The following is a 24,064-nucleotide window of genomic DNA, read 5'->3' on the forward strand; positions in this document are numbered from 1 at the left end:
GACTTTAGTTCCACCTGGAGTAAATTTACAAGCTACCCTGCACCCTGCACAAAGTCATCAAAACTAGCTGCACCTTTACCAGCTTGGATAACACTTTAATGATCAATCATTATAAAACACATCATATATATTATTCTGAAATGGACCAAACTGCACAATGAGTCCTTTTACTTTTGGTAGGCCTACTATATATTCTGATGCTAATACTTTTGTACCTTTACTTGAGTAACATTTTGAATGCAAGTTTTTTTTAAACTTGTAACAGAGTATTCCTACACTCTGGTACTTCTACTTTTACTCAAGTACATGATCTGAGTTCTTCTCCCACCTCTGCCTGTCCCGAGGAACAAACGGCAGATCTGCACTGTTTGTATTTTAAGAAATGGTGCTTCCATGGAAACCTCATTGGGTTTATGGTTTAAATGTAGGCTACATTACAATACAATACAATACAATACAATACAAAGAGGCTTTAATACACTCAATAAACATAGTATTTACATAGGATATAAACCTGATATAAACTCGGGGCAATTGAGGTCTAAAGGTTAGATAACGAGCTTGTGACCGGACTTTAAAGATGGGAAATCAAAAGAGGAAAAGGATATCAATGAAAAAGCATGTTTCTCTCCAGTTGGCGGCGGTGATGCGCCATTTTATTGCTTTCCTTTCACCGCCAACTGAAGAAGAAGTAAGCTGAAGTTGTGGAGCAGAAGAAGAACCAGACCATCATACGTTCAACTCATTTCTAAGGTATTAATGTGCTAGCTAATAGTGTCTCAATAGTGGTTAAACCAACAAAACAGCAACAGTTCTCTAGTTAATACATCGGATAAATGAAAGGCGTACTGCGGATAATGGAGGAAAACGATGACTTTCTAACTAGCTAATGTAGCATGCTAGCTAACGTTAGCTAACATGCTACATCAACAACTCTCCTCTTTGTTTCACTTGGAGCCTTTATTCCCACACGTGTTACAACTTCTTATTTCTAGTTCTTTGATAATATGGATATCCAAGGTCTACGTTATCAGTAGCATTGTTGTTGAAACACTTTTACACAAGTGTGCGCTATAGCTGCCTGTCTTTGAAGGCCGTCTCAGTGTCCTTGTGTTCTCATCGTATTTTCCATACTTTCCCCCACATGTTAGTTTATTAATTGATAGGGGATAATACAATTTAGCATAGTTCAAATACAGGGCATGAAACGGGTTTGCTGCACGTAGAGTTTATATCTACTTCACTTAATACACTTAGTTAATGTACAGTACAATAAGTTAAAAATAAGTACAGCTCTGATTTGCTCTTAGACCTCAATATTTGTTCTGAACATTTTAAATCTGAAATTAATTGGATTTCAGAAGTGTGGACAGAGTTGACAGACCTTTTATGGGGATATCAATTTTAAAGTGGCTGTGATTCACCAGGCTTTTGGTTTTTGTCTTTTCTTTATTCACACGCGTATGAATTATAAGATCCAAGACAAATGATAATTGTGAATGAAAAAAATCACATTTGAATCCCATAATACTGGCTGAGTAATGTTTTCGTTTTTTAGACTGCCAACCTTGGTTACAAACAGGTTCCTAGTAAAATACAGTCATGAAAAGTTTAGTTCGTAATTTAACTATCTTTTGTTTTCTGCTACTTAACGCACATCGAGGTTAACTGTTATCCTAACATGTGCCCTTTTCTATTTTCCTGGAGATGGGAGACAGTGATGATGAGTACGATCGCAGGAGAAGGGACAAATTCAGACGGGAGAGAAGTGACTACGACCGTTCGAGAGAGAGAGACGACAGGCGCAGGGATGACTGGAACGACCGGTAAGAATATGTATAAAAGCTAAAGTCAATATAATACAAAGGGGCTTTATTGGGATGACCACATTTTAAACATACCTGTGGCACAGCAGCATAACACAAAACACACTGTGCATGCAAACAACGTGCAAATAAAGTCTCTGGCAGGCCAACAACGTGCATCCAATTAGTGATAACATTTGTTTAATTTGAATGTTTCTTTAATAATAATGTCTCCTGAAATCAATATTCCAGAGAGTGGGACCGGGGCAGGGAACGACGAAGCCGTGGAGAATACCGGGATTATGACCGAGGTCGGAGAGAGAGATTCACGCCGCCCAGACACGACATGAGTCCTCAGCAGAAACGCATGAGGAGAGACTGGTGAGATTATCTGCCGTCACAAACACACACCTTTTGCAACTACAAGCTGCTGGTGCTTATAAACTGTTGGGGAAATATTTTCCTAGGCCCATAACTTTGACCCAGTTGATCAGTTTGCCCTATTCCTGCCTGTTGGCTGATAGAGGTGTTATGGTGCGTTATCTTGTTATGCACTTTGTTGATTATTCTCTCAGAACCAGCTACACGGGTCTGGGGGTAGACATCTTCAGAATTGGTTTGGCAACCGCTGTGTCACCTCGTGGCTCAGCACATGTCTTGTGAATTATCCGGCTGAAGCTCTGAGTCTCCATTTCTTCAGAAGTTTCCATCACACTTATGCTCTTTCATCTGTCCATGGCAGGGATGACCATGGTGGAGATCCTTACCGCGGGGGGTACGACCTGGGCTATGGGGGTGGGGGTGGAGGAGGAGGCGGCGGAGGCGGCGGAGGAGGAGGAGGCGGCGGGGGTCCAAGCTATGGCCCACCGCAGCATTGGGGCCACCCGGACCTACACCTCATGCAGCCTCATCACGGCATCCCTATCCAGGCGAGGTGAGAAAGTTAAATGTTCGAGTCAAAGTGAACTTTATTGTCAATCTTTCAGTTTCTGTGTACAGACAGAGAGATCGAAATACCGTTTCCCACAATCACAAATATTATTATATTATTTGGGTCAATAATTGATATCACGATTATTAAAAACGATTATCCATTTACTTTGAAAACATCTATTTGTTGAGAAAAAAAATGTGAACAGTATGTTTTTAACAATTGATTAACCTGAGCTTTAAAAAAAAAAAAAAAAAAAAAGTTTTATTTAGATTATGTTGTTTTCATAATCGTTGCAAGACAAAATCGTAATTGCGATTAAAATACGATTAATTGAGCAGCCCTAATATAAATGTTACTTTAAATGTCTTAAATATACCTTGTTTCTTCTTTCCTGTAGTGTGTTAAACATGTTTTTGTGCATGTGAAAGGTCTGCAAAGGTTATAATCCCAAATGTACCTTCCAGCTTTCTCAAAACTCCTCCAACTCTCTTCCTTCAGACTGGGTAACCTCCATGACATGGATCTGGGTCCCCCCCCTCCCATAATGAAGACCTTTAAGGAGTTCCTGTTGTCTCTGGATGATTCTGTGGAGGAGACGGAGGCGGTCAAACGTTACAACGACTACAAGATCGACTTCCGCCGGCAGCAGATGCAGGACTTCTTTTTGGCTCATAAAGATGAAGAGTGGTACGAAATCAGTTGCCTTTACTTATAATGAAAACTAATGTCGTAAAACCTACGAGTAAAACCAAGGACAGTTCACCCTTGTACTAGGACCAGGCTCTGTATAGTTATTTTTATTGACTCTGTCTCCCTTGACGTTTATTAAAGAAGAAAATCAACCCAAATGAATCCTTTTATAGCACATATTAGGGCTGCTCGATTATGGCAAAAATCATAATCTCAATCATTTGGGTCAATAATTGTAATTGCGTTTATTAAATCTTTGAAAACATCCATTTATTGGAGAAAAAAATTTGAACAGTATGTGTTTAACAGTTGATTACCCTGAACTTTAAGTATAATTCAACTGAAAAGAAGAAGTAATAATAATAAAAAAAGTATCGTTTTATTTCGATTACGTTGTTTTCGTAATCGTTGCAAGCCATAATCGTAATTGCGATTAAAATACGATTAATTGAGCAGCCCTAACACATATTCTAACTTACTTTGAATAGAAATGTGAAGTTGCACGGATGAATCCTTAGGTATTGATAAAACATGTGTTAATTAACATGGTGTGCAGTTTATCTATAAATCCTTTTCAAAATTACTATACACAGTGTTTCCGCCAGACCAGGGCTGAGAGGGCGTCCACCCAATTTTGAATTGAGCCGTCCCTTATAGAGAACCGCAGTGACGCGTCCTAAAACCCGGAAGTAAACTTCTTCTGGTTCCTTCGACAAAACCAATGCAGTCTCTCCATAGGATTTTGGAAAATAGCTTGAAATAAGGTCTGTGGTTTTCACACATTTAAGAGACGGACCTTATTTCAAGCTATTTTCCAAAATCCTATGGAGAGACTGCATTGGTTTTGTCGAAGGAACCAGAAGAAGTTTACTTTTTTTAGGACGCGTCACTGCGGTTCTCCATAGTATCTCTTAACGTCTCCCTGCCGACAGGGACACCCCTCCTGGCGTGGTCCTTGGAAGATGCGGCTTTGTTTTGTTTTTCGTCACAGGAACACACTTTGCTGGCAGCGAAAATAATCCCACCAGACTCCTTTGCCCCTCCAACAGAGGGATGTCCTTGTCCTTTTTCCGTTTCATCATTTCAAGCGATAAAAAGTCTCGATCTTCTCTCAATTTGTTTTTGGGCGCCCTCGGCTCGAGTTCGGGGCGTTCCGAGCTGAATAAGAGCGTCAAATAACGGCAAGACGCCCCCCTGGCGGAAACACTGAATATACACAATCACAGAGCTGACAGACAGATTAGTTAAATGTATTTCGTTAGTCCATATTCATTATTTGGGTTGATTTCCCTTTTGCAAGATGTACAGTTGTATAATGTCTGTTAATGCCTATGACACTTGTTTCACGGGTATAATGCACAATTGTTCTGTTTTGCCATAACCACTTTTTCTTCCCCTCCCACTACAAAGTTGACGACGTTTTTTGAAGATGAGAAAAAGTGGAGCTCATCAGCACGCATCGGTTGTTAGACAGCAAGGGTCCGCACTGCGCACAATGCAGTCGCTCTCAGACACAGTACCAGGGATCTCAGATAGACAGAAAATAGTCTCTTTCGTGCACCAAGATTTTTTTTTTTTCCTTTATGCTTTTTCTACGCTTTTTATGTTCGGATCAAAACCCAAAACCGAATTTGTGTGTATACAGACGCACCATTGGGGTGAAGTGGAGCACATTTTCACAGAAGAGACCCCCCCTCTCTGTATTTATTTGTAAATAAACTGGCAGAAAAAAAGGTAACTGTAGTCCACTCAATGATCAACATTTTTAATGTGAAATTCTGAATGTCAATGCTTCATTTTCATAACGTCTCTGTTGTGTTTTTTCCTTAGTTTTGGTGAGTTTATCTCAAGCTTTCAAATAATGTTTAGCTTTTGTAATCATAAAGTCATGTATACTCTGAGTGACAGGGCTAGGCTGTAGAAATCTTAAATATGATGGTCTGTTTAGATTTACAACAAACCATCTGGATTTCACATTTTTGTTTTTAAATGTGCACTAAAGTTGCAAAAAAGATCCATATTATGCATCTGTTTTCTAACTTTTTCCATGTTCATCCCAATCCCCATCATTCCCTCCCAACTTTTTTGTGGACCCCGACTCTGGACACAGGTTCAGGTCCAAGTATCATCCGGATGAAGCCAGTCTACTAAAGGCCGAGGCCCAGAGCGCGCTGCACAACCGAGTGAACGTCTTCATGTTCCTGATGGAGAACAGCTGGTTTGATAACGTCTCCCTGGACATCGAACAGACCCCCACCATCATCAAGGTTCTGGATGCAGGTAAGACTGTAGTTACTGTGTCGCACCAACTGCCTCTGCCATTAGTTGTAAGCAGGCTTGGGAAAAAAACGATTATATAATCATGATACAGAAAAAGTAACTATTCCCTTACAGTTGCAATAATAAAAGACATCAGATTGCTGTTACATTTCTAGCAGAATTACAAGGTCACACAAAATATAAAAAAATAAGCATATAGTGTTGTAAAAGGATCAATATGTTATTTGTCCTTTGTTAGCTGTACTGTTCTGTGGGCTAATACTTTAAGTGTGAATCTATACGCCTACTGCCTGAATCTGCTTTATGGTTTTCACTTTCTTTGCTTCATTTGTTCTGTTTATAATTCAGTAGGTGAACCTATATGTTCATAAAAGAGTGTGTGAGAACTTAACTGTGTGTACTGAACTAAAACGGAGCATTTCCTGTCAGCTCAGATTTCATTTCTGCTTTTTTAAACTGTAGTATGCACTCATGTGTTTCATGGTTGGTGTATAGCATGGGTCGGCAACAGGTGGCCGGGCCATTGTTGGCCCGCCAGAAATAATATTAGGCCCGTAATTTTGAGAATAAAAAATAAAAAAATATTTTAAGATTATTATTTTTTTTTTTTACAACATCGGACCGAGAGTCGCACATATAGGCTATAATGTCCGAATAGAGAATCTACCTACACCTGAAGAATGCTTATTGTACTTTATCCATGTTGAGAGTGAATGACACACAGCACAGGCACAATCAGGCTGCGGGGTGCACTGACGCTGATAGTGGATCAATAGGTGGATAGCGCGTGGTGCTGAAATAGCCAACATTCGGTGTGTGGTTTGAAAAAAATAACACCAGCTCAATAAATCATTGAAACGTAATGTTTACTTATATGTGAACAGTAACAAAGTTCAGGCAAAACATTGACAACAAAATTGGAGAAGCCGCTTGATCATGAAGGGCGAGGAGTGGTGGTGCATATGCTCCTGAAACGACAGAGCAAACACGCTACATTAGGGATAATAATTACAATGAGCCATTCATTCAAAAATATCAAAAATATAATTAGGCGATTAAATACAATTACGACAGGCTTGGTACTCACTTAATGTGAAAACTGACATCTCCCATCGGTCGCTATCTTTTGGATATCTGGTGATATGGACGTCACTTTAATCAGCCTATATCATCAGTGAACCAATCAGCGGATCTGACTGCGCATCGGAGTGTTGATGGGGAGGGTTATCAGCGATATCAGAGTTTTTTTCTGAACTGGGGAACAGGGGCACTGCGCCCTCTTACCAAAATAAATTCCTTGAATTAGGCTTTGATTATGTTCTGGCCCGCCATCTTGTGGCTCAGAAAAAAATTGGCCCACGGCCAAACTTACTTGCCTACCCCTGGTGTATAGCATGGGTCGGCAACAGGCGGCCCATGGGCCATTGTTAGCCCGCCAGCAATAATATTTGGCCCGGAAAACTAGCTTTGTTTTGAAAGAAACTTTTTTTTTTCCCGGACATTTCTGAGAGAAAATCCCTAATGTCCGAGTGCAAGTGAATGCAGCACAAGACGCGAGCCTTGTAACCCCTCTTTCTAATGGAAATGTGTGATTGTCGTTTGAACGGGACGGTGCAAAACGAGAAGCATTTGGTCTACCATGACCGAGAAGAGACTGTCAGCATTGATTCCAAACGCGGATCTTAATAAGTTTGTGAGCAGGAGCGGCCATCTGGAGAATCTGGAGAATCACAGAACGGCCGGTCGTCATGGGCCGGCTCGGTTCGCTGACGTCCGGCACCGCAGCGAGGTTCCCCCCCTGTTGACAGTTCACCAGCACCCACCCCCCCCGGTTGACAATTCACTAGCTGGCCCGCCATCTAGTGGCTCAGAAATGTTTTGGCCAAACTTACTTGCCGACCCCTGGTGTGTAGGCTAATGCCTGAATAGGATTAACGAAAGGCAGGTCTTCCTATCAATAAAATCTCTGAGAAGAGGACACATTTATGTTTCTAAATATCTTTTTTTCTAAGGTGACTATGTTCTGTTGTCTTACAGAATACACTTGAGTAAAAACAACTTATTAATATATCAGTTTTTCTTATTTGTTTGCATTGCATTTGAGGTAATCCAAAAGTAACAAAGTTATCCGGTTACATTAACTTTTTATATTGTGTGACTCAGATTATGTTACTCATTTAATCTTTTACAGGTAACTAGTGATTGATGGGGAATACATGTTTTAAGTGACCCTCTAAACCCTCTTTCTTGCCCCCAGCTGTGATAAAGATGGAGGGAGGCACGGATCATGACCTGCGTATCCTGGACCTTCCGGCTGAAGAGGAGGAGGAGAGGGAGAGGGAGAGGGAGAAGGAGAGGGAAAGGGAGAAGGAAAGGGAGAAGGAGAGGGAGAGGGAGAAGGAAAGGGAGAAGTCTGCCTCTGTCTCAGGTGGAGGCGAACCTCCCAAGAAAGAAGACCTCAAAACATCGGACGGTGACCGTAAACTCTCCGTGGAGAAAGACAAAAATGAGAAGGTAATTAGTATTCTTTGACAGTCTTCACCACACAGTAGAGTTTCCTCGGGATGGTACTGCTTCTCTACGTGATGGAGCTTATCATTCTGGTACCTTAACGGTAATCTTACAGGGTATCCGCGGGGTCTTAAAAAGTATTAAAAGTTGATAAATCAATTTAGCAAAAATGACACATGTCACTTTCGGATAAACAAATGTTGTACAGGGATGCTCCGATCGCCAATTTTGTGGCCGATCGCCGGAATCAGTATCGGCCGATTCCGATCGAGTGGGCGGGGCCTATGGGGATCTTCCATTTAAAGTGATGTTTAAAACTCAGTTAATGGAGCCCATTCACTGGCGCTTCCACAAACATCAACCAACACAATTATTACATTCAAATTAAGTACATTATTCAAGTTTACATTAACTTTTGATAATATCACGGGAGAAAGCGCTCTCTCTCCCTCTCTCCCTCTCTCCCCCTCTCCTGACAGCCGGTCAGTATCTCATCCAGCTCACTGATCCAGTAATGAGTGACCCGACAGTGAAGAATAAACATATTTATACCTACTTTAGCTTGTTCCAGAGGTAGATCAAATAGCTAAGTGTGTTAGGTCTAACTCTTAGTCTGTGTTTCGCTCACCGGTCCGTCACAGCGGGCGGAGCTGCAGGATTTCTGCGGTAACACTCGTTGCATACCGCTATTTTACTGTCTTTTTCGGACACCTTAAAATACTGCCAGACCGGTGAAGCCATCTTGGCGAGCTTGTTTTGCCGCGCACGGAGAAAAGTGTCATGTATTTTACGTCATGTGATCGGCTCTCCTGATCGGCCTTCATAGAGAGCACCGATCGATCGGCAGAGAGTGAGTATCGGCCGATAGATCGGCAGAGAGTGAGTATCGGCCGATCGATGATCGGCAGAGAGTGAGTATCGGCCGATCGATCGGAGCATCCCTAGTTGTAACCCTATTGCAAATTAGAAACTGATTAAATGAGAGAAAAAGGAGCAAGATAACGTTTATGCAGCTATAATAAATACGAAATCTATTCTCTCCAATTCTCCAGTAGCAAGACCGATAACCTTTGAGCTTATTGATACCACGATCTTTAATATTGCAGCCCAGAGTCTTGGGTTTTGGTATCCAGCCCTAGAGGTTAAGTGGTGCTGTGTTGATGACTTTGTGCGCTACAGGAGGAGAACGGCTCCGCCAGCACAGAGCGAGCAGCTGCAGCCGAAGGGGTGGAAGTGAAAGAGGAGGCAGAGAAAGAAGCAGCCAAAGAGGAAACACCTGAACCCAAGAAAGTGAGTGTTGCTTCCTGTGAAGCTGACAATTGAGCGGCCCGACCAAGCAAGGAGGCAGAGGCAGAGAGTTCAAATATAACCCGGTGTGGGCATTTATGTAATGATCAACACAATGACACACAGCCTCAATCCTGCTGTTGTTTCCCTGAGCACAGTCTGCAGCCACCAGGGTCTCACACACACTACCTGCCTCTAACAGACAGGGAAACAGCCTAAATACACACACTAATCAGCAATTAGACACAGGTGGGGGGGGAGGAGACAACACAGGGCACCCGGTGCACACAATCAGCAGCAGTAACACGGGGAAAGGGAAACACTTTTCAAAACAAACCAGCAAACAGAGACAGACAAACTAAAACACCGACAGATGCACACACTACATACATTTCGCCACCAACAAAGCTACACAATCCGTGACGGAGGCCGAGATCTATGGCCCCAGAGATCACCTCCGTTACACTTCCACAACTGAATTTAATAACGAGACGGAAGTGAACCAAATGAAACTTGACTGCTGTCATTTCCATTCATCAGCCAAGAAGAAAGAGGAAGCGCAGCGGAGACAGCGACGACGAAGGCACCGCCTCGGACAGCGACTCTGACTCCGATTCAGACTCTAACTCCATCTGCTCTGATAAACCTGTGAAGAAGAAGGAGGAGGAGGAGGAGGAGGAGGAGGCGGAGGACAAGGATGAAGAGGAGGAAGAGGAGGGTGAAGGTGAGTGATAGAGAATTATCTAACTAGTCTGTCTATTCATTCTCCACTTCTGTCCTTGCCATAATGTTATATGGCCTTGGATGCCTTACCGTATAAGGATTAGCTTCGCCTGTTTTCTCCGGCTCTCGTCAGTATCCTTAAGAGTAGGGATGGGTATCGTTAAGGTTTTAACGGTACTACTACTTTTATCGATATCGTTTTTTAACGGTACTTTTATCGGTTCTTTTGGAGAAGAAAATAAGGTAAATTAACTAAAAAAAATTGTGAACAAAACTAACATTGCTTTTTATTTTATAATAATAATTATAATTCATAATATTTTACATCAAAAGAAACGGCAATGTTTTAACAAATCATATTAAATAATCTGATGACAGAATTGTAAACAGAATAGCTGAAACTTTAAAAATAAATAACTCCATGTTTGTATCATTGAGTTAACTCCGTGTGTTGCTGCTAGCATACATAACACCTGACGTGGAAACGTTACTCGTGGATGGGGCTACAGAGCTACTAGAAAGACAGTCGAACCCGGTGCATTCCTCCGTCTGGATGTGGAGCACTTTTGCTAAATGTTTAGACAAATTGCTCGTGTTACCGCCCTTACATGCTAAACTCTTATTGCACTTTAGGTAACGAGCATCGAGACGGGTAAAGTTTAACCACACCTCGGNAGGTTGTTACACGACCTTCATTGTTTAGTAGCTTATTTTATTATAGGACCAGTCACTGTCTATACACATGAAGAGTACAAAGATGTGGTACTGAAGATCTAATAGAAGGTGGGACTCAAGGACAGGTGTCAGAGACGCGGCTACGCTGATGCTCCTGAAACAAGCACCTACGTTGGAACCTCATAAGGGGGTGGATTGATCTATATTGGGTACCCAATGTGGTGGACCGTTGATAGTAAAGTTACACGTGTATGTATGTCTAAGGGTGTCGTGTCTGCAAAGTACAATGATCCTTAAGTCTTTCCGGTGACGTCAATGTTTAAGATGTACTCCGTTACTTCTAATTCAGAACACTTAAGACACCTGGCCATCCTAGACTCTGGTAACAATTCGACCTGAATGTGGCATTTCTGTTAGCACAATATTAAGACGTTAGGCCGAGGAAGTCCGTTCGCTTAGTGCCTTCCGCAACTACCGAAAAACTAACCGACAAAAGATTGAGACTATGGTTAAGTATTGAGTGTTTATATGTATCGGAAAACTACTCGACACGACATAAAGGGGTCCACTACTGACAATACCCGTAAGGGTCACAACGGTGGGTTTGGACAGTCCAAGCCGACGAAGTACCTCCTCGTAACACAGCTGGACGACGGATGCCACACCTGTTATGTGTGTGGTGTCGTGTGTGTGTGTGTGTGTGTGGTGTGTGTGTGTGTGTGTGTCCCGTGTGTGTGTGTGTGTGTGTGTGTGCAACATATATAATTGAAGCTAATTAGTGTTTAGAGTTCTTCGACAAAGTAAATCCCTAAATCTACTGTGAGCCAGATAAGAGGAGGAAGACTATGAGACATCCACAAAATGTAGTGCACCTGGACTGCAAAGGCGAGTCACTCCTCAGCACATGGTCGACTGGAGGTCAAGTCAAGTCAAGACGTGTCGTCAGAGACGCGGTCGCGTAGTAGGTCTCCTTGCGCTATTGTTCTCCAGAGACTGGACGACCTGAGCCTTCTATCGCGACCCTGCTCCAGTCAAAGGGGGACGTCAGCCGTGATTATCTACAACTGTCGTCAGGAAACTTAGTGCATAACATGACGGAATTTTTCTTTTTTTCATTAAATAAATTTTCGTCGTCTAATCCATCAACTTTAACTCCGACAACCTTGCCTTGTGGGTAATACAGAAGGTTGACCCTACATTCACACGCCAATGCGAAATCACACATCATGTTGTTTTTTATTACATTTTTTTGTTTTTGGTTTCTTTTTGCGTTCTACAAACCTAGTTGCACATTTGCAACAAACTACATTCTAGAGCGAGCTCGAACACAAAACGGTCAGATGATTGCATGTGCGGTTGCCGTTAGACGTCGATTTTGCCCGAAAGAGCGCTGTTCAATTCTACTGATTGGTACCGGGGAAAACTTCCATTCCCTTTCAACACATATTCTTTTTAATACCTCTTACTCACTTGCGACTCTTTACCTAAGTAAAGTGCGAGGTAGATTTATTAGAACAATTTGTGACTCTATATATATGAAATAACTAGGTTAATTTCTAATACGGAAAACAAACACTGTGCGTACAATGTTGTCTGTAACGTGTAGTAAAACTTTTTATTATACTTCACCATTCTATTATTAATACAAAAGTTATTCTATGTTTAGTTACAGTGTTTCCCTACGTGTTTACCCAACAGTAGGTAGTGGGATTAAACCCTCCCCAACTTTTAAGTAAAAGTAGCCAAAACAATGCCAATAACCGGCAGGAAGTTTCCGGTCTCGATGGTTCAACTAAATAAGTGTATTGTTATAAGTTTAACAAATAGACCGCGAGAATAGAATAAGGTCGAACTATTCGTTACTCTTAGTCAGAGCGTGACATGACGGGGTTCGTGTGGTTGTAAACCTTTGATAAAAACTAAATAACTCGTCGGATTGTAACACCTACTTAGCTGTCTTAGTAGCACTTCACACTAGCTGCATTAGACCTCGGTGGCTATAAACTACGTTTTATAAGTTCAGGAACTATCTATAAAGCTTCCTGTTCTGGACTTTCTTTAATTCTTTTACCCTTCCCTGCCTTTAGTTTCCGTCCTCCCATACTCAACCCTCGGGAATTAGTCTGGTGCCTTCTCACCTATTTCTATCCTTCCTAACATCGCGTTTATTTTCTGTTCATTTGCCTCTCTCTTTTGCTGTCTACGACCTTTTCCCCTTCCTTCTTTCTTTCCTTTCGGCGCTAAGTTACTTTTACTTTAAATGAGAGCTTTTGTGTAACCGTCGAAAAAATGGATGTCTGTTAGTAATGCCACTCGTCTCTTTTACACTTCAAATATGGAAACACAGTATGTCTGTCTTGCAAAGGCAGATGGGAGCGGGATTGAGCCATGCGGCGGAGAAGGGAGACGGAGGCGGCGGACGTGGGTGGTATCGCTACACCTCCTCTGCTGCTACTACCTAATACTCCGCGATACTATGCTTCTACTTTCTGCCCCTCTCCCTAGCTATGACTTGTATGTCCGGAGGGAACACGACCCCCGCACGTCCCTCCCGTTCATTTCTTGAACCTCAGTTCCTATGGACTCTAACTGATATCTTCGACTTCTAAGTTATCTTGTCCAAATGTGATTAGTGGGTATACAAACTGTCACGAAATTTTATCTGGTATTCAGTATTTTACATCTAATCTCCTCGTTTTATAACTTTCCGACTTTCACAACACTTTTAACCTACGAACGTATAAGCGATCTATTCCTTGTTGTCTTTGGACTTAGTCCAGTAGTGTATTGGCATCTTCGATTGACAGAACTTTCGACTCAAATTTAACCCACAAGGCGGTTTCGTGCCAGAACCGGTAGTTCAACAAAGTTACATGACACAAAATACAGTCAGCTCAATTTCTTTGGTTGTTTTTACGGCCCCAACAGATGGAAACTAGTCCTTTAATTATGTTGTTTATTTAGTGGCGTAAAATGTTCAATGTTGGGGGACTCACCGACACAACTAAAACAAATTCAGGAGAAAATCGCGTTGTATATTCACTTTTTCATTATTAAACTCATGACATCTGTCGTAACGATATCTACGACCAATTAGTTGTTTCAGGTCGTCCACTTCAAACCGACTAAATCTAACAGAACGAAAAGCCCCAAAAAAGTTAATATTGGACATAAGTCATCGGTATTGTAAATAACATAGGCATTTATCCGGCCGTTTCCATACTAAGTATTTACATTGGCAAACAAAAAAGATTGAATAGAAGGGAGGTAATTTTACAGGTGAAAATAAAAGTCTCTCGCGCGTAACGTGTTGTTAACAACAAAAATTTGTTTAAAAACCCACAGTATTACCAGAACTTTGTATGGCAACTTATAAGATACGTAGCCTTCAAATGTTTGTGAAACTTGTTATAGTCTGGTTTAATCACGATACCTAACGTTTGAGGAAAATAATTTTGGTAGTGTAAAGTGTTTCGTACACAGGGTCGTATTAAATATCTATAGTTTCTGTTGACCTTAAAATGTGGTCCTGATCTTCTTTACTTACATACTTTTGCTAGGTTTCATAAGAGAGGAAGCGTGTGGGCCGTGAGGACCTTTGTGGAGTTAATAAACCTAAGAGGAATTCGACCCATCTTATTTTCTCTTTTAATTCGTAATTTAACACCTTACTGTTATTATACGTTAGTAATAATGAACAAAAAAAAAAAAAAAAAAACCCACAATTTAATCTTCTTCCGTTAGCTTATATCTTAGAAATAGATTTTTGGAAAGTTGGTCAGCGAACACCTGAAGTAAATCTGTTAGGTACGAACAAGCTACACATAGAAATTTGGTTTATTTTGGGAACTTTTCAAACCTTTTAGCGAACTTTACTCAACGTACACACCTCCATCATTGTGACATTTTGACATAGATCTTTCGAAAAGTTGACCATTACAATTCTTCTTGTCTTTAGTTACAACGGAAAAGAGGGGTTTTTCTTTTTTACTCATACGTGATGATTCGGTTGTTCCCGAAGGTTCAATATATCTGACAGCCTATATCTCAAAATTAGTAGTTTTCCCGATTAACGAGTCAATCTAGTTTCATAAATGTACATACTACTGAAATAATTAGTAAGAACGGAAACAGACATTGGTTGGAATACGGGAAGTACACGCTGGACGTTCTTTTTACCTAGGTCACGGACGACACCACAACCTCACTTGTCTAAATCTGAGAGTGTAGGGAGAGACCAGACGACGTCCTTCAACTGCGGTCCTGGCGCCGGGCCGACCAGGTGCGTAGTCTCAAGAAGACACAAGACTGACGCCCAGAGACTGCCCCCTCTTTTTTGTGGTTTGTTCGTCTAATAGATGGACGAATTACCCGGTTTTCCCCTGTAAGGTTAGAGAATTCTGGCAAAAACCTTCGAGAGACCCCTTCTTGGCAAGGAATATTAAAAGGGTATTTTATTTCCTTTGTCGTACAAGGTTTTTTTAGATGTTTAAACGAATTTTTGTAAGCAAGCGATCCGGATTCACATACAGTCAGTATTCTGTAGAGCCGAAGAATGCTAGGACGACTCTACTTTAGAGAAGGAGACCATTATGTTATTTATGCAACAATGTTGTCCATAGGTTGCGAGCCCTTACATTGCATCTTTGTCCATGCGTTCGAATGGTTCGCATCTCTGCGTTCTTCTGTTAATCAGTTATATTTATTTGTGTCTATAAGCTATTCGTGTTCTAAAGTCTTCTACCTTAATTTGTATGACAAAACGCTCTTCTGAAGTAATATAACCTGTAACAAAAAAAAAAGTGTTTACTAAGCGAAGAAAAAAGAAATAAAAGGTAAGTGTTTAGAAGGGTTATCTGACTTTTTTGAACGGACAAGAAAACAAGAAAAAAAAAAAAAAAAAACAAAAAGTTCAACAAAAAAAAAAAAAATTACCTATGTTCAAATCTCTTTTATGACCGTTCTAATAAAAAAATTTATTTTGTCTTAAAAATTTGTTTTTTTAACGGAAAAAAAAAAAAAAACAAAGTTTTTTTTAATCTTTTTAAAAGGGAATAAACTTAAAAAAAACCAAAAACTTTAATATTTTTTAAAAGGAGCATTTAAAGGAAAAAAAGGGATTTGTGAACTTTGTTGAAAAAAAAAACCCAGAGGTAAATGCCTGGGTCTTCCTTAAGTTTCAAATTTCCAACCTTAATTTGTAATGGACTCAAACGGGAAAAATTTTCCATTGGTCGTTTTTATTTTCGGAACCGCCGAAAAGGTTCAAAAAAAAAAAAAAAAAAAAAAAAAAAAAGAAAAAGGCAAACCCTTTTTTCTCGGGAAATTTTACTTTCTTTTGTGTAAGAATTTCGGACTAGGTAAAAATTTTACGAAAAAAAAACAAAAAATTTTTATGGCGGTCACCAAAAGCCTCCAAAAATAGGAAATTTTTTTTTACAATTAAATGACAAATGTTTTTACACCTTTTTTCTTTTTTACGTTAAGTCGTTTTGGTGATTAAGCCTCCCATAGTTTTATCTTTTGTCATCAAATTAACATTAAAAGCGACTAAAAACGAAAAAAGGCAAAATGAAAAAAAAAAAAAACCTAATTGTGAGGTTTTTACATTAGTTTTACGTTACGTTTCTTTAAAATTTTTGTTCTCCCTTTAATTTAAAATTTTTACTGGTTTACGAAAAAAAAAAAAAAAAAATGAAATTTTCACTAAACCTTTTGTTACTCCAAAAATTTTTTGAAAAGTTTTTTCCTTTTTTAGATTTACATTTTTCACTTGTCATTATCAAAAAAAAAAAAAAGTGTTTCACCCACAAAAATTCTCGAAAAATATGTTGAAAAAATTAAATTTTTTCGTTTTTTGGAAAACCATTAAAAAAAAACAAAAAAACATTTTAATCCGCAGTGGGATGAACGTATTTTTTATTTTTACATCAAAAATGTGGTAAATTTACTCTCTTAATTCTCATCCGGAATTTTATATTTGATATTTCTACTTCTGTGGTTTAAATTAAGTCAATGCCCACAGTATGATTTAGGACAAACAACGCTCTTTCAAACCCCATTGAACATTTAGCGTAATTCCTAAAATTGTCTAAAAAAAGTACATTAGTTTTCAAAAATTCGAGCGGGTATCGGACAAACATATCTGGGGTTTGGGGAATAAGACAAAAAATCTAATTGTGAATAAAATCAATAAAATAACTAAAAATCGAAAAAGTTTAAAAAATGGTTAAATTAACTCACTTCTTAGGAATGACAGTTTTCAAAAACATTATCTTATAGTTCTAGTTCACAAAAAAATTAATAATTAGTTGTAAATTTTCGGCTAAAAAATAGAACCAGCCCGGTTTCCCGAACATTGTACATTATATTTAGTGACTTTGTTTAGTGTATTTTTTCTGCTGTAATTGATGTTAAGTGTTATTTTCCCTGTTCTATTTAAATGTGTGTCTATATGATTTTTATTGTGTCCCTTTTTCAGTCCTCGAGCACTATTACCTTTACTCTAACTCCAAAAAATGGAAAACCACGCCGGGGTGCTGACACTTCTATTTGCTGGCGGTCGTCATTTAATTCCCAACTCGTCCGGTTGTATACAAGGTTTCACTACAGGAGGTTGGGAACAACCTTCTAATTTTCTTTTTACCACAATTATTAAGTAATAAAAAACACATTGGGTTCGTTTTAGAGAAAGTCTTAATGTTTACAAAATTTTTTGTTGAAGGGTCGACAAGCGTACTAGTATTTTAGGGGGCCTTAAAAAAGTAACCCGAAAGGAGTCATAAACGGTCATAAATTATTAGTTTAAAATTTCAAAAAAAGTTTACAGGGCATTCTTAAACGTTTGATTTTGTGAAGGTAACGTTGGTAGTAAAAAAAAAATGGTGGTTTTAATTTTTGTTTTCGGGGAAAGTACGTAAAACATTGAACGGAAGTAACCACAGTCCCCAAACAAAAAAACGTCGGGAACAACCAAAGGTCGGTTTTTTCTCTCCTCCTCCGTCAGGTTTTCCAAAGTCCCTTATGAAAAACGACCGAAAAAACCCTGGGGAGAGGGTTTCATTAAAATATGGGAGGGAACGAGGGTTTGGCGACGAGGAAAGTTGTCTACGAGGAAAAACGTTGGGTTAATTCCAAGTCCGGGTTAAAACAAAAAAACTTTGGCCCCCGCCACTCCTCTCACCTTACTTCACGTCGGGGTAGGTAGCTAAAGTCGAGGAAGGTAACTCTTTTTCGGAAACATTTACTGGCAAGACGTTAAGTTTTTGTGGGAACAGTCGTTTTGTTGCAGTCGGAAAAAGGGAGGCACAGTTTTAATGTGTGCAACCTCGACTTGCACAAAACAAGAACTTGTCCAACCCAAAAAAATTACGTTTCTCCATAAAAATGTTTTCCCGAAGAGTTTACTTCCTCCGACCTTAGCTACTACCCGACGTAAAGTAAAGTGAGAGGAGTGGGCGGGGGCAAAGGTGTATAAACCGGAACTGGGGAAATACCAAAAACGGTCCGGGTAGCCTTCCTCGCCACCTCGTCCCTCCCAATATTTTTAATAGACCTTCTTTCCCAGCGGTCGGTCGTTCATAGGGACTTGGGAAAACTGACCGGAGGGAAGGAGAGGGGGAACGACCTGGTCGTTCCGGGCGTTTTGTGGAAAAAAGACTGTGGTTACTTCCCGTTCATGTTAGTCGTTTACTTTCCGAAAAACAAAAAAATTAAAACCACCATTTTAACTACACGTTCTACCTCACATCAAAAAAACGTAAATTGCCTTAAAACTTTTTGAAAATTACTAAATAAATTATGACCGTTTATGACTCTTTCGGGTACTTTAAGGCCCTTTAAAAATTACGTAGGTAAGCTAGTCGACCCTTCACAAAAAAAATTGGGGTAATCATAAGACCTCTTAAAACGAAACCAAAAAAAAATTGTTATTATTACTTTAAATTGTGTGGTAAAAAAAAAAGAAAAAATAGAGGTGTTCCCAAAACTCCTGGTAGTGAAAAAACTGTTAATACAACCGGGACGAAAAAGTTGGGAATATGAACGACCGCAGCAAATAGAAGTGTAGCACCCCGCGGTGGGGTTTCCAATTTTGTTTGGTTAATCCCTGATTTCTACTCTAAAGCCTCTAGGAGTGAGTTTTCACAAGATGTAATGCATACATTTTTGTACAGACATTGGTGGTTCCACGAAAACAAACCCTTTTCCACGAACAACACCTTGACAGTGACAATCTTGTTTTATTTTGCGAATTAACAACGGCCTATTTACTCTAAGAGCTGCTAGAATGGCTGCAAACGTTTAGCCTCTTAGATTCTTTTTACGAAATTATTTTCACATGAAGCCCTTCTTGTTCCGACCGACATTATGTCAGAATTGTACTTTATTATCACCAGGCAATTTGGAAAATTCCCACAGACTGACACCAGAAGACAAAGAGGAAGCCCACTGTCTACCTTGACGCGATCGTTCCTGGAGTTGAACAGGCCGATGCGTCTGACGTTCGAAAGAATGGGATCTGTTGCGTCGTCAATCATGTTGTGAGTGGTTACCGGAGGGAGGGTGTGTCTCTGCATGGAGTTTTTGTTCAAAAGAGTGGACAGGTGTGTTTTGGTCATTTTTATTTTTCAAGACTCGTCAAAAAGATGCCAGTATTTTATTTTATTTTTGAATAGAAGAATATATAGGGTCCATTACCTGAGTGGCGTAGATGGCTCTCTTCATAATTGTGAAGTCGTCTCGATCCAGAATGGAGTTCATGTCAGGGATCTGCCCTCTGGACAGAGCAAACAATAAAACACAAACATGGAACACACATTCTCATCATTCATCAGGGAGGACCAGTGTGGATGTACACATTGTAAAATCAATAGGACTGTGGGTTCACCTACAGTGTCATACTTACTTTAGCAGAGCATCATACAGCCTGTTACCAAACTTCTCCTTCACAGTGTGAGCTGTATCCCTGGGAAAGGGAAATGGCAACCTTTTTTAGTAATGTATGTTAGGGCTGCCCGATTATGGCAAAAAATCATAATCTCGATTATTTGGGTCAATAATTGATATCACGATTATTAAAAACGATTATCCATTTACTTTGAAAACATCAATTTATTGAGAAAAAAAATGTGAACAGTATGTTTTTAACAGTTGATTACCCTGAACTTTAAAGGGGACCTATCATGCAAAATGCACCTTTGTACGTCTTTTATACATGATTATGTGTCCCCGGTGTCTCAGGGAACTCACCAAGTGTCAGAAAACACAACCCTCTCTATTTTCCTCCATACCCAAATCTCTTAAAAAGGGACTGCAACAGATCTGATACATACTGATCCAGATTTGAACATTTTCGACGGTAAGGACCGTGGCGCTACGGTCTACTGTATTGGCCAACTCCACCAATCAGGCAGGAGACAGCCACGGACATGCCGGTCCGGAAGCGCTGGAGACGCTTTAGTACATATTTCCGGCCACCAGATGGTGCTGTTCTCACTGAATTCGCGGAGCCATGAAGGACCAGTGTTAATTGAGCGAAATGAAATGGAATGGATAGAATGCATGAATCTGTTGGTTATTTGAAAATAAAACTTATAAAATACCTTATATATAGGTATGGCCCTACAAATATAATTATTCCAAATATAGCATGATAGGTCCACTTTAAGTATATTCAATGAAAAACCAATTTAAAAAAAGTTAAGAAAAAAAAGAAATGAATAGGNAATTGATATCACGATTATTAAAAAACGATTATCCATTTACTTTGAAAACATCCATTTATTGAGAAAAAAAATGTGAACAGTATGTTTTTAACTGTTGATTACCCTGAACTTTAAATATAACTCAACTGAAAAACCAATACAAAAAATTAATAATATTAATAAAAAAAATAATCGTTTTATTTCGATTACGTTGTTTTCGTAATCGTTGCAAGCCATAATCGTAATTGCGATTAAAATACGATTAATTGAGCAGCCCTAGAGCAGAGCAGTGTTGCACAACTCATCGGACAAATGATTGTTGTGCTCAGTATCTGGCACGTTTTTATTGTGCGACTTCAATGGTCTTGAGAGTGTTTTTTCTTTTTGCCAGTGAGTTCCCTATATAGTCTTTACCATAGGACTCCTGAGATAGTCAGTAGTTAGTAGCGAATGATTTGGTACACAGCCAAAATGAATATCTATAGAAAGTACAGAGAACAATAGTGTGCTTCTCCCTGATGATGGACGGTATCAAAATGTAATGTGATCTACACACAGCTCTTAATATTAATGATCCAGACATGACTACTGGCCTGAACATGAGCTGTGATTGTTCCCTTTAAAGCTATCCCACTCATTTTCACTTCCACTAATCATCCTTCTCGTCTCTGTCATCTTGTCCTCCCTTCAGCTGGCTGGTAGGGACTCTCCCCTGAGGCCCGAGGTGGCAGGGAACCTGTTGCATTATGGGAGGTGAGTCCCAGGTCTCATGTATCTGTGTACACACTTCAGTGGAATAATGTGGTTTCAACCCATTGACATTTATGAGCACTGCCTGCAGTCAACCGCGATACTTAAGCGGGTTCCTCCCTTGGCTAACACTTATTGTTGTTAAGCAAGCGAGCCCAGGAGTCATGGTATTTATTCATCTGCAGGGGTTGAAATCCACTTTATATTCAGTTTCAGTGTATTGTGTTACATCAGATAGTTTGCTCAGATGTTTGCTGTCTGACAACTTTTATCTGCAGGATATTTGAAGTTTCTGAGAGTGAAGTAGAGCTGCTGCAGAAGACTGACTCCTGGTGACATATCACGGGATTAAATAAAGTTTTAAAGCTGGATTACATTTATATTTGAAGGCCAGAAAAAGAGTCACATTTGGGGTAAAGTATAATATTTAAGATTAAAAGATCCATGCAGGGAAAGCTACACCAGAGAGTCACATGTTACTATGGCTCCAGTTAATATTTAGTGGCATCCTTGGAATCCAGTCTAAAACAACAAACCCCTTGTTCAGTCTGTCGCTTATCTTTAGGATCAGTCATGGAGGAATTTAGGTTCAAAGGGTTCTGGTCCCTTTTTAGAAAAAATAAATGTAGCTTGATCAGCTCTGTTTCAGTCCAGATCACACCTTGGTTCCAGATATTGACACAGTACTGGCCCTTTTGCTGTGTCATATGAATATTCCCAGGTCATTATTCATACCCATTTTGCCAACCCCTCTGACCGCTCCACTAGTGCCACCATGAGGCAAAATCATCCAACGTGAGCAACACTTATATGCAAGTCATAAAAACATTAAAGATCCATCCATTATTTGTTGGTATGGTGGACGTAGTGTCTTTAAGTACTCTACATTTGTGGCATAGTTACCACCCCATGCAATTCTTCTTGAATTAGGCCAACTGTTTCTACAGGATGTCTTTATAACATTTTGGATTCATATGAAATGTACTGAGTAAAATCTCTGTTACCAAAAGGAGGAACTTTGTTTCAATCACCTGATGGCTTGTTCTCCAACACCAACTGCACATGAAACTTAAAGGGCCCATGTCATGCTTTCCTGGTTATTACCCCCTTGTGTGTTATGAAGGTTTTTCTGCATGTAAACGGTCTGCAGAGTCACAAACCCTCAAAGTACATCCTGTAGGGAGTAAAACTCTAACACAGAAAAAAGACCTGTCTGTGCTGCCCCAGAACGCCTCGTCGGACATTTCTCTTTTTCAATTTTTTTCTTCCGGGAACCAAGTGACGTAACGACGACCCCTCCGTGGATTGGTCCAAATGGAGCCGTTACGTTAAGACTCTGAGATGCTGTATGAGAAACCAATGAGATTTGGGAAAATTGCACAATATAAATCTATTCTTGTTAGGGATGGGTATCGTTTGAAATTTATCGATTCCGGTTCTTATCGATTCCAGTTCTTATCGTTTCCCCGTTTCGATTCCAAAATTGTAAAAGAAAGAGGTCAAACGTTTATATAACAAAAATATCTTTATTCTTTTAAGCTTTAACTGACATTTTTACAAATAAAAAATATACATGCAATACAAATGTATTGCACAATAGCTGTGCTTTATTTTAACTGAGCTATGCCTGTGGCAAGCTATTAACAGGCGGCATTACACTGTGCCTTGTCTTTAGTGTAGTGGAGCCTCACTTTAGAGCGTTTACCGCGACCCATCTTTGGTGTTATGAAGTGACTGAGCTCGTGAACTGTCTACGGGAGGGCGGGGGGAGCCTCGCTGCGGGGCAACTGTGGACCTCTGTTGCCTGTCAGCGCAACTTACATGATGCCGTTAAGGGCGGTGCCGGCCGTCAGCGTACCGAGCCGGCCGTTCTGTGATTCTCCAGATTCTACAGATGGCCAGTCCGCCCCACACACACACACACACACACACACACACGGCGCAGAGGACCCGGCTGGAATACAGTGGTCTACCGGTTTAGGAACCGTTAAGCAGAACCGAAATTGTGTATTTTGTTTTGTATGGGTCCGGTTCCCGGCATTTTCTTATAGGTTTCATCTGGACGAGTTGCGGTTTTCCCACCTATTCTAGTAGACCTCAACAATGGAATTGTGATCAGCTAGAAATGGCCGTGACATGGGCCTTTACATTTGATTTATTTGCAGTCTCTGACTCTCCACTCATTCTCATCTCTTCGCGTCCTCTCTCCAGGTATCTGACGGGACCTCAAATCTCAACGATCTGAGGCAAATTCAGATTCCCTAAATATTTGTCAGCACAGAGGCGGCTATGAAGAGCTGCACTGGATCTTTATAGGTAAGGTGGAGCAAAATTATCCGAATCTGTGTTTTGTCACGGCTTTTGAATTATAAACGGTTTCTTTTAGAATGAATTTTCATAATCGTGTCAATTTAATTCCACTGCTCTTTTTTGGTCTGACTGCTGTTTTAAATGATGAGTGCTGTTCTCATCATCGCTTGATTTATTTCTAACCTGTGTGGCCTTGACTCTGCATTTACTATGATTGACTTTTCCAGGCGATGAGCGCGGCAGCTGCTTTATGATCAGTGGTGAGTGGCACCATAGAGCCGCCCACAGGGACGCGTTCCTAAAACCCAGAAGGAGGATACTACTTCGACAAAAGCGAAGCTGCGAATCTCTCCATTAGGATTTTGAAATAGGCTGAATAGGTCTGTGGTTGCGAA

General features: G+C 40.1%; 2 protein-coding genes across 2 annotated transcripts; one reads left to right on the forward strand and one right to left on the reverse strand.

Moving 5' to 3' along the window:
• Positions 1-673: 673 nt before the first annotated feature.
• LOC104960945 (serrate RNA effector molecule homolog) lies at positions 674-10,886 on the forward strand. The gene is made up of 10 exons (XM_010789136.1): positions 674-753; positions 1,708-1,826; positions 2,058-2,186; positions 2,548-2,739; positions 3,238-3,426; positions 5,540-5,709; positions 7,967-8,223; positions 9,400-9,510; positions 10,048-10,231; positions 10,864-10,886. Exons 2-10 carry the CDS (start codon positions 1,708-1,710, stop codon positions 10,884-10,886), a joined length of 1,374 nt encoding a protein of 457 aa, XP_010787438.1. The 5' UTR covers positions 674-753.
• Positions 10,887-12,371: 1,485 nt separating this feature from the next.
• LOC104960946 (glycogen [starch] synthase, liver-like) lies at positions 12,372-20,418 on the reverse strand. The gene is made up of 5 exons (XM_010789137.1): positions 20,402-20,418; positions 19,811-19,870; positions 19,603-19,681; positions 19,362-19,475; positions 12,372-12,389 (listed from the first exon to the last, which is right to left on the reverse strand). The coding sequence occupies exons 1-5, from the start codon at positions 20,416-20,418 to the stop codon at positions 12,372-12,374; spliced, it is 288 nt and encodes a 95-aa protein (XP_010787439.1).
• Between the last annotated feature and the right edge of the window lie 3,646 nt (positions 20,419-24,064).

This window comes from Notothenia coriiceps, unplaced genomic scaffold, assembly GCF_000735185.1.
Source record: "Notothenia coriiceps isolate Sejong01 unplaced genomic scaffold, NC01 NC01_scaffold00032523, whole genome shotgun sequence".
Taxonomy (NCBI): Eukaryota; Metazoa; Chordata; class Actinopteri; order Perciformes; family Nototheniidae; genus Notothenia; species Notothenia coriiceps.

Coding starts and splice junctions, on each gene's coding strand:
- LOC104960946 (XM_010789137.1), bottom strand. Junction 19,682..19,810: donor CTGTATGATGCTCTGCTAAA/GTAAGTATGACA, acceptor TGCTCTGTCCAG/AGGGCAGATCCCTGACATGA. Junction 19,476..19,602: donor GAGCCATCTACGCCACTCAG/GTAATGGACCCT, acceptor AACTCCATGCAG/AGACACACCCTCCCTCCGGT.
- LOC104960945 (XM_010789136.1), top strand. CDS start 1,708: ATGGGAGACAGTGATGATGAGTACGATCGCAGGAGAAGGGACAAATTC. Junction 1,827..2,057: donor AGGGATGACTGGAACGACCG/GTAAGAATATGT, acceptor TCAATATTCCAG/AGAGTGGGACCGGGGCAGGG. Junction 5,710..7,966: donor CATCAAGGTTCTGGATGCAG/GTAAGACTGTAG, acceptor TCTTGCCCCCAG/CTGTGATAAAGATGGAGGGA.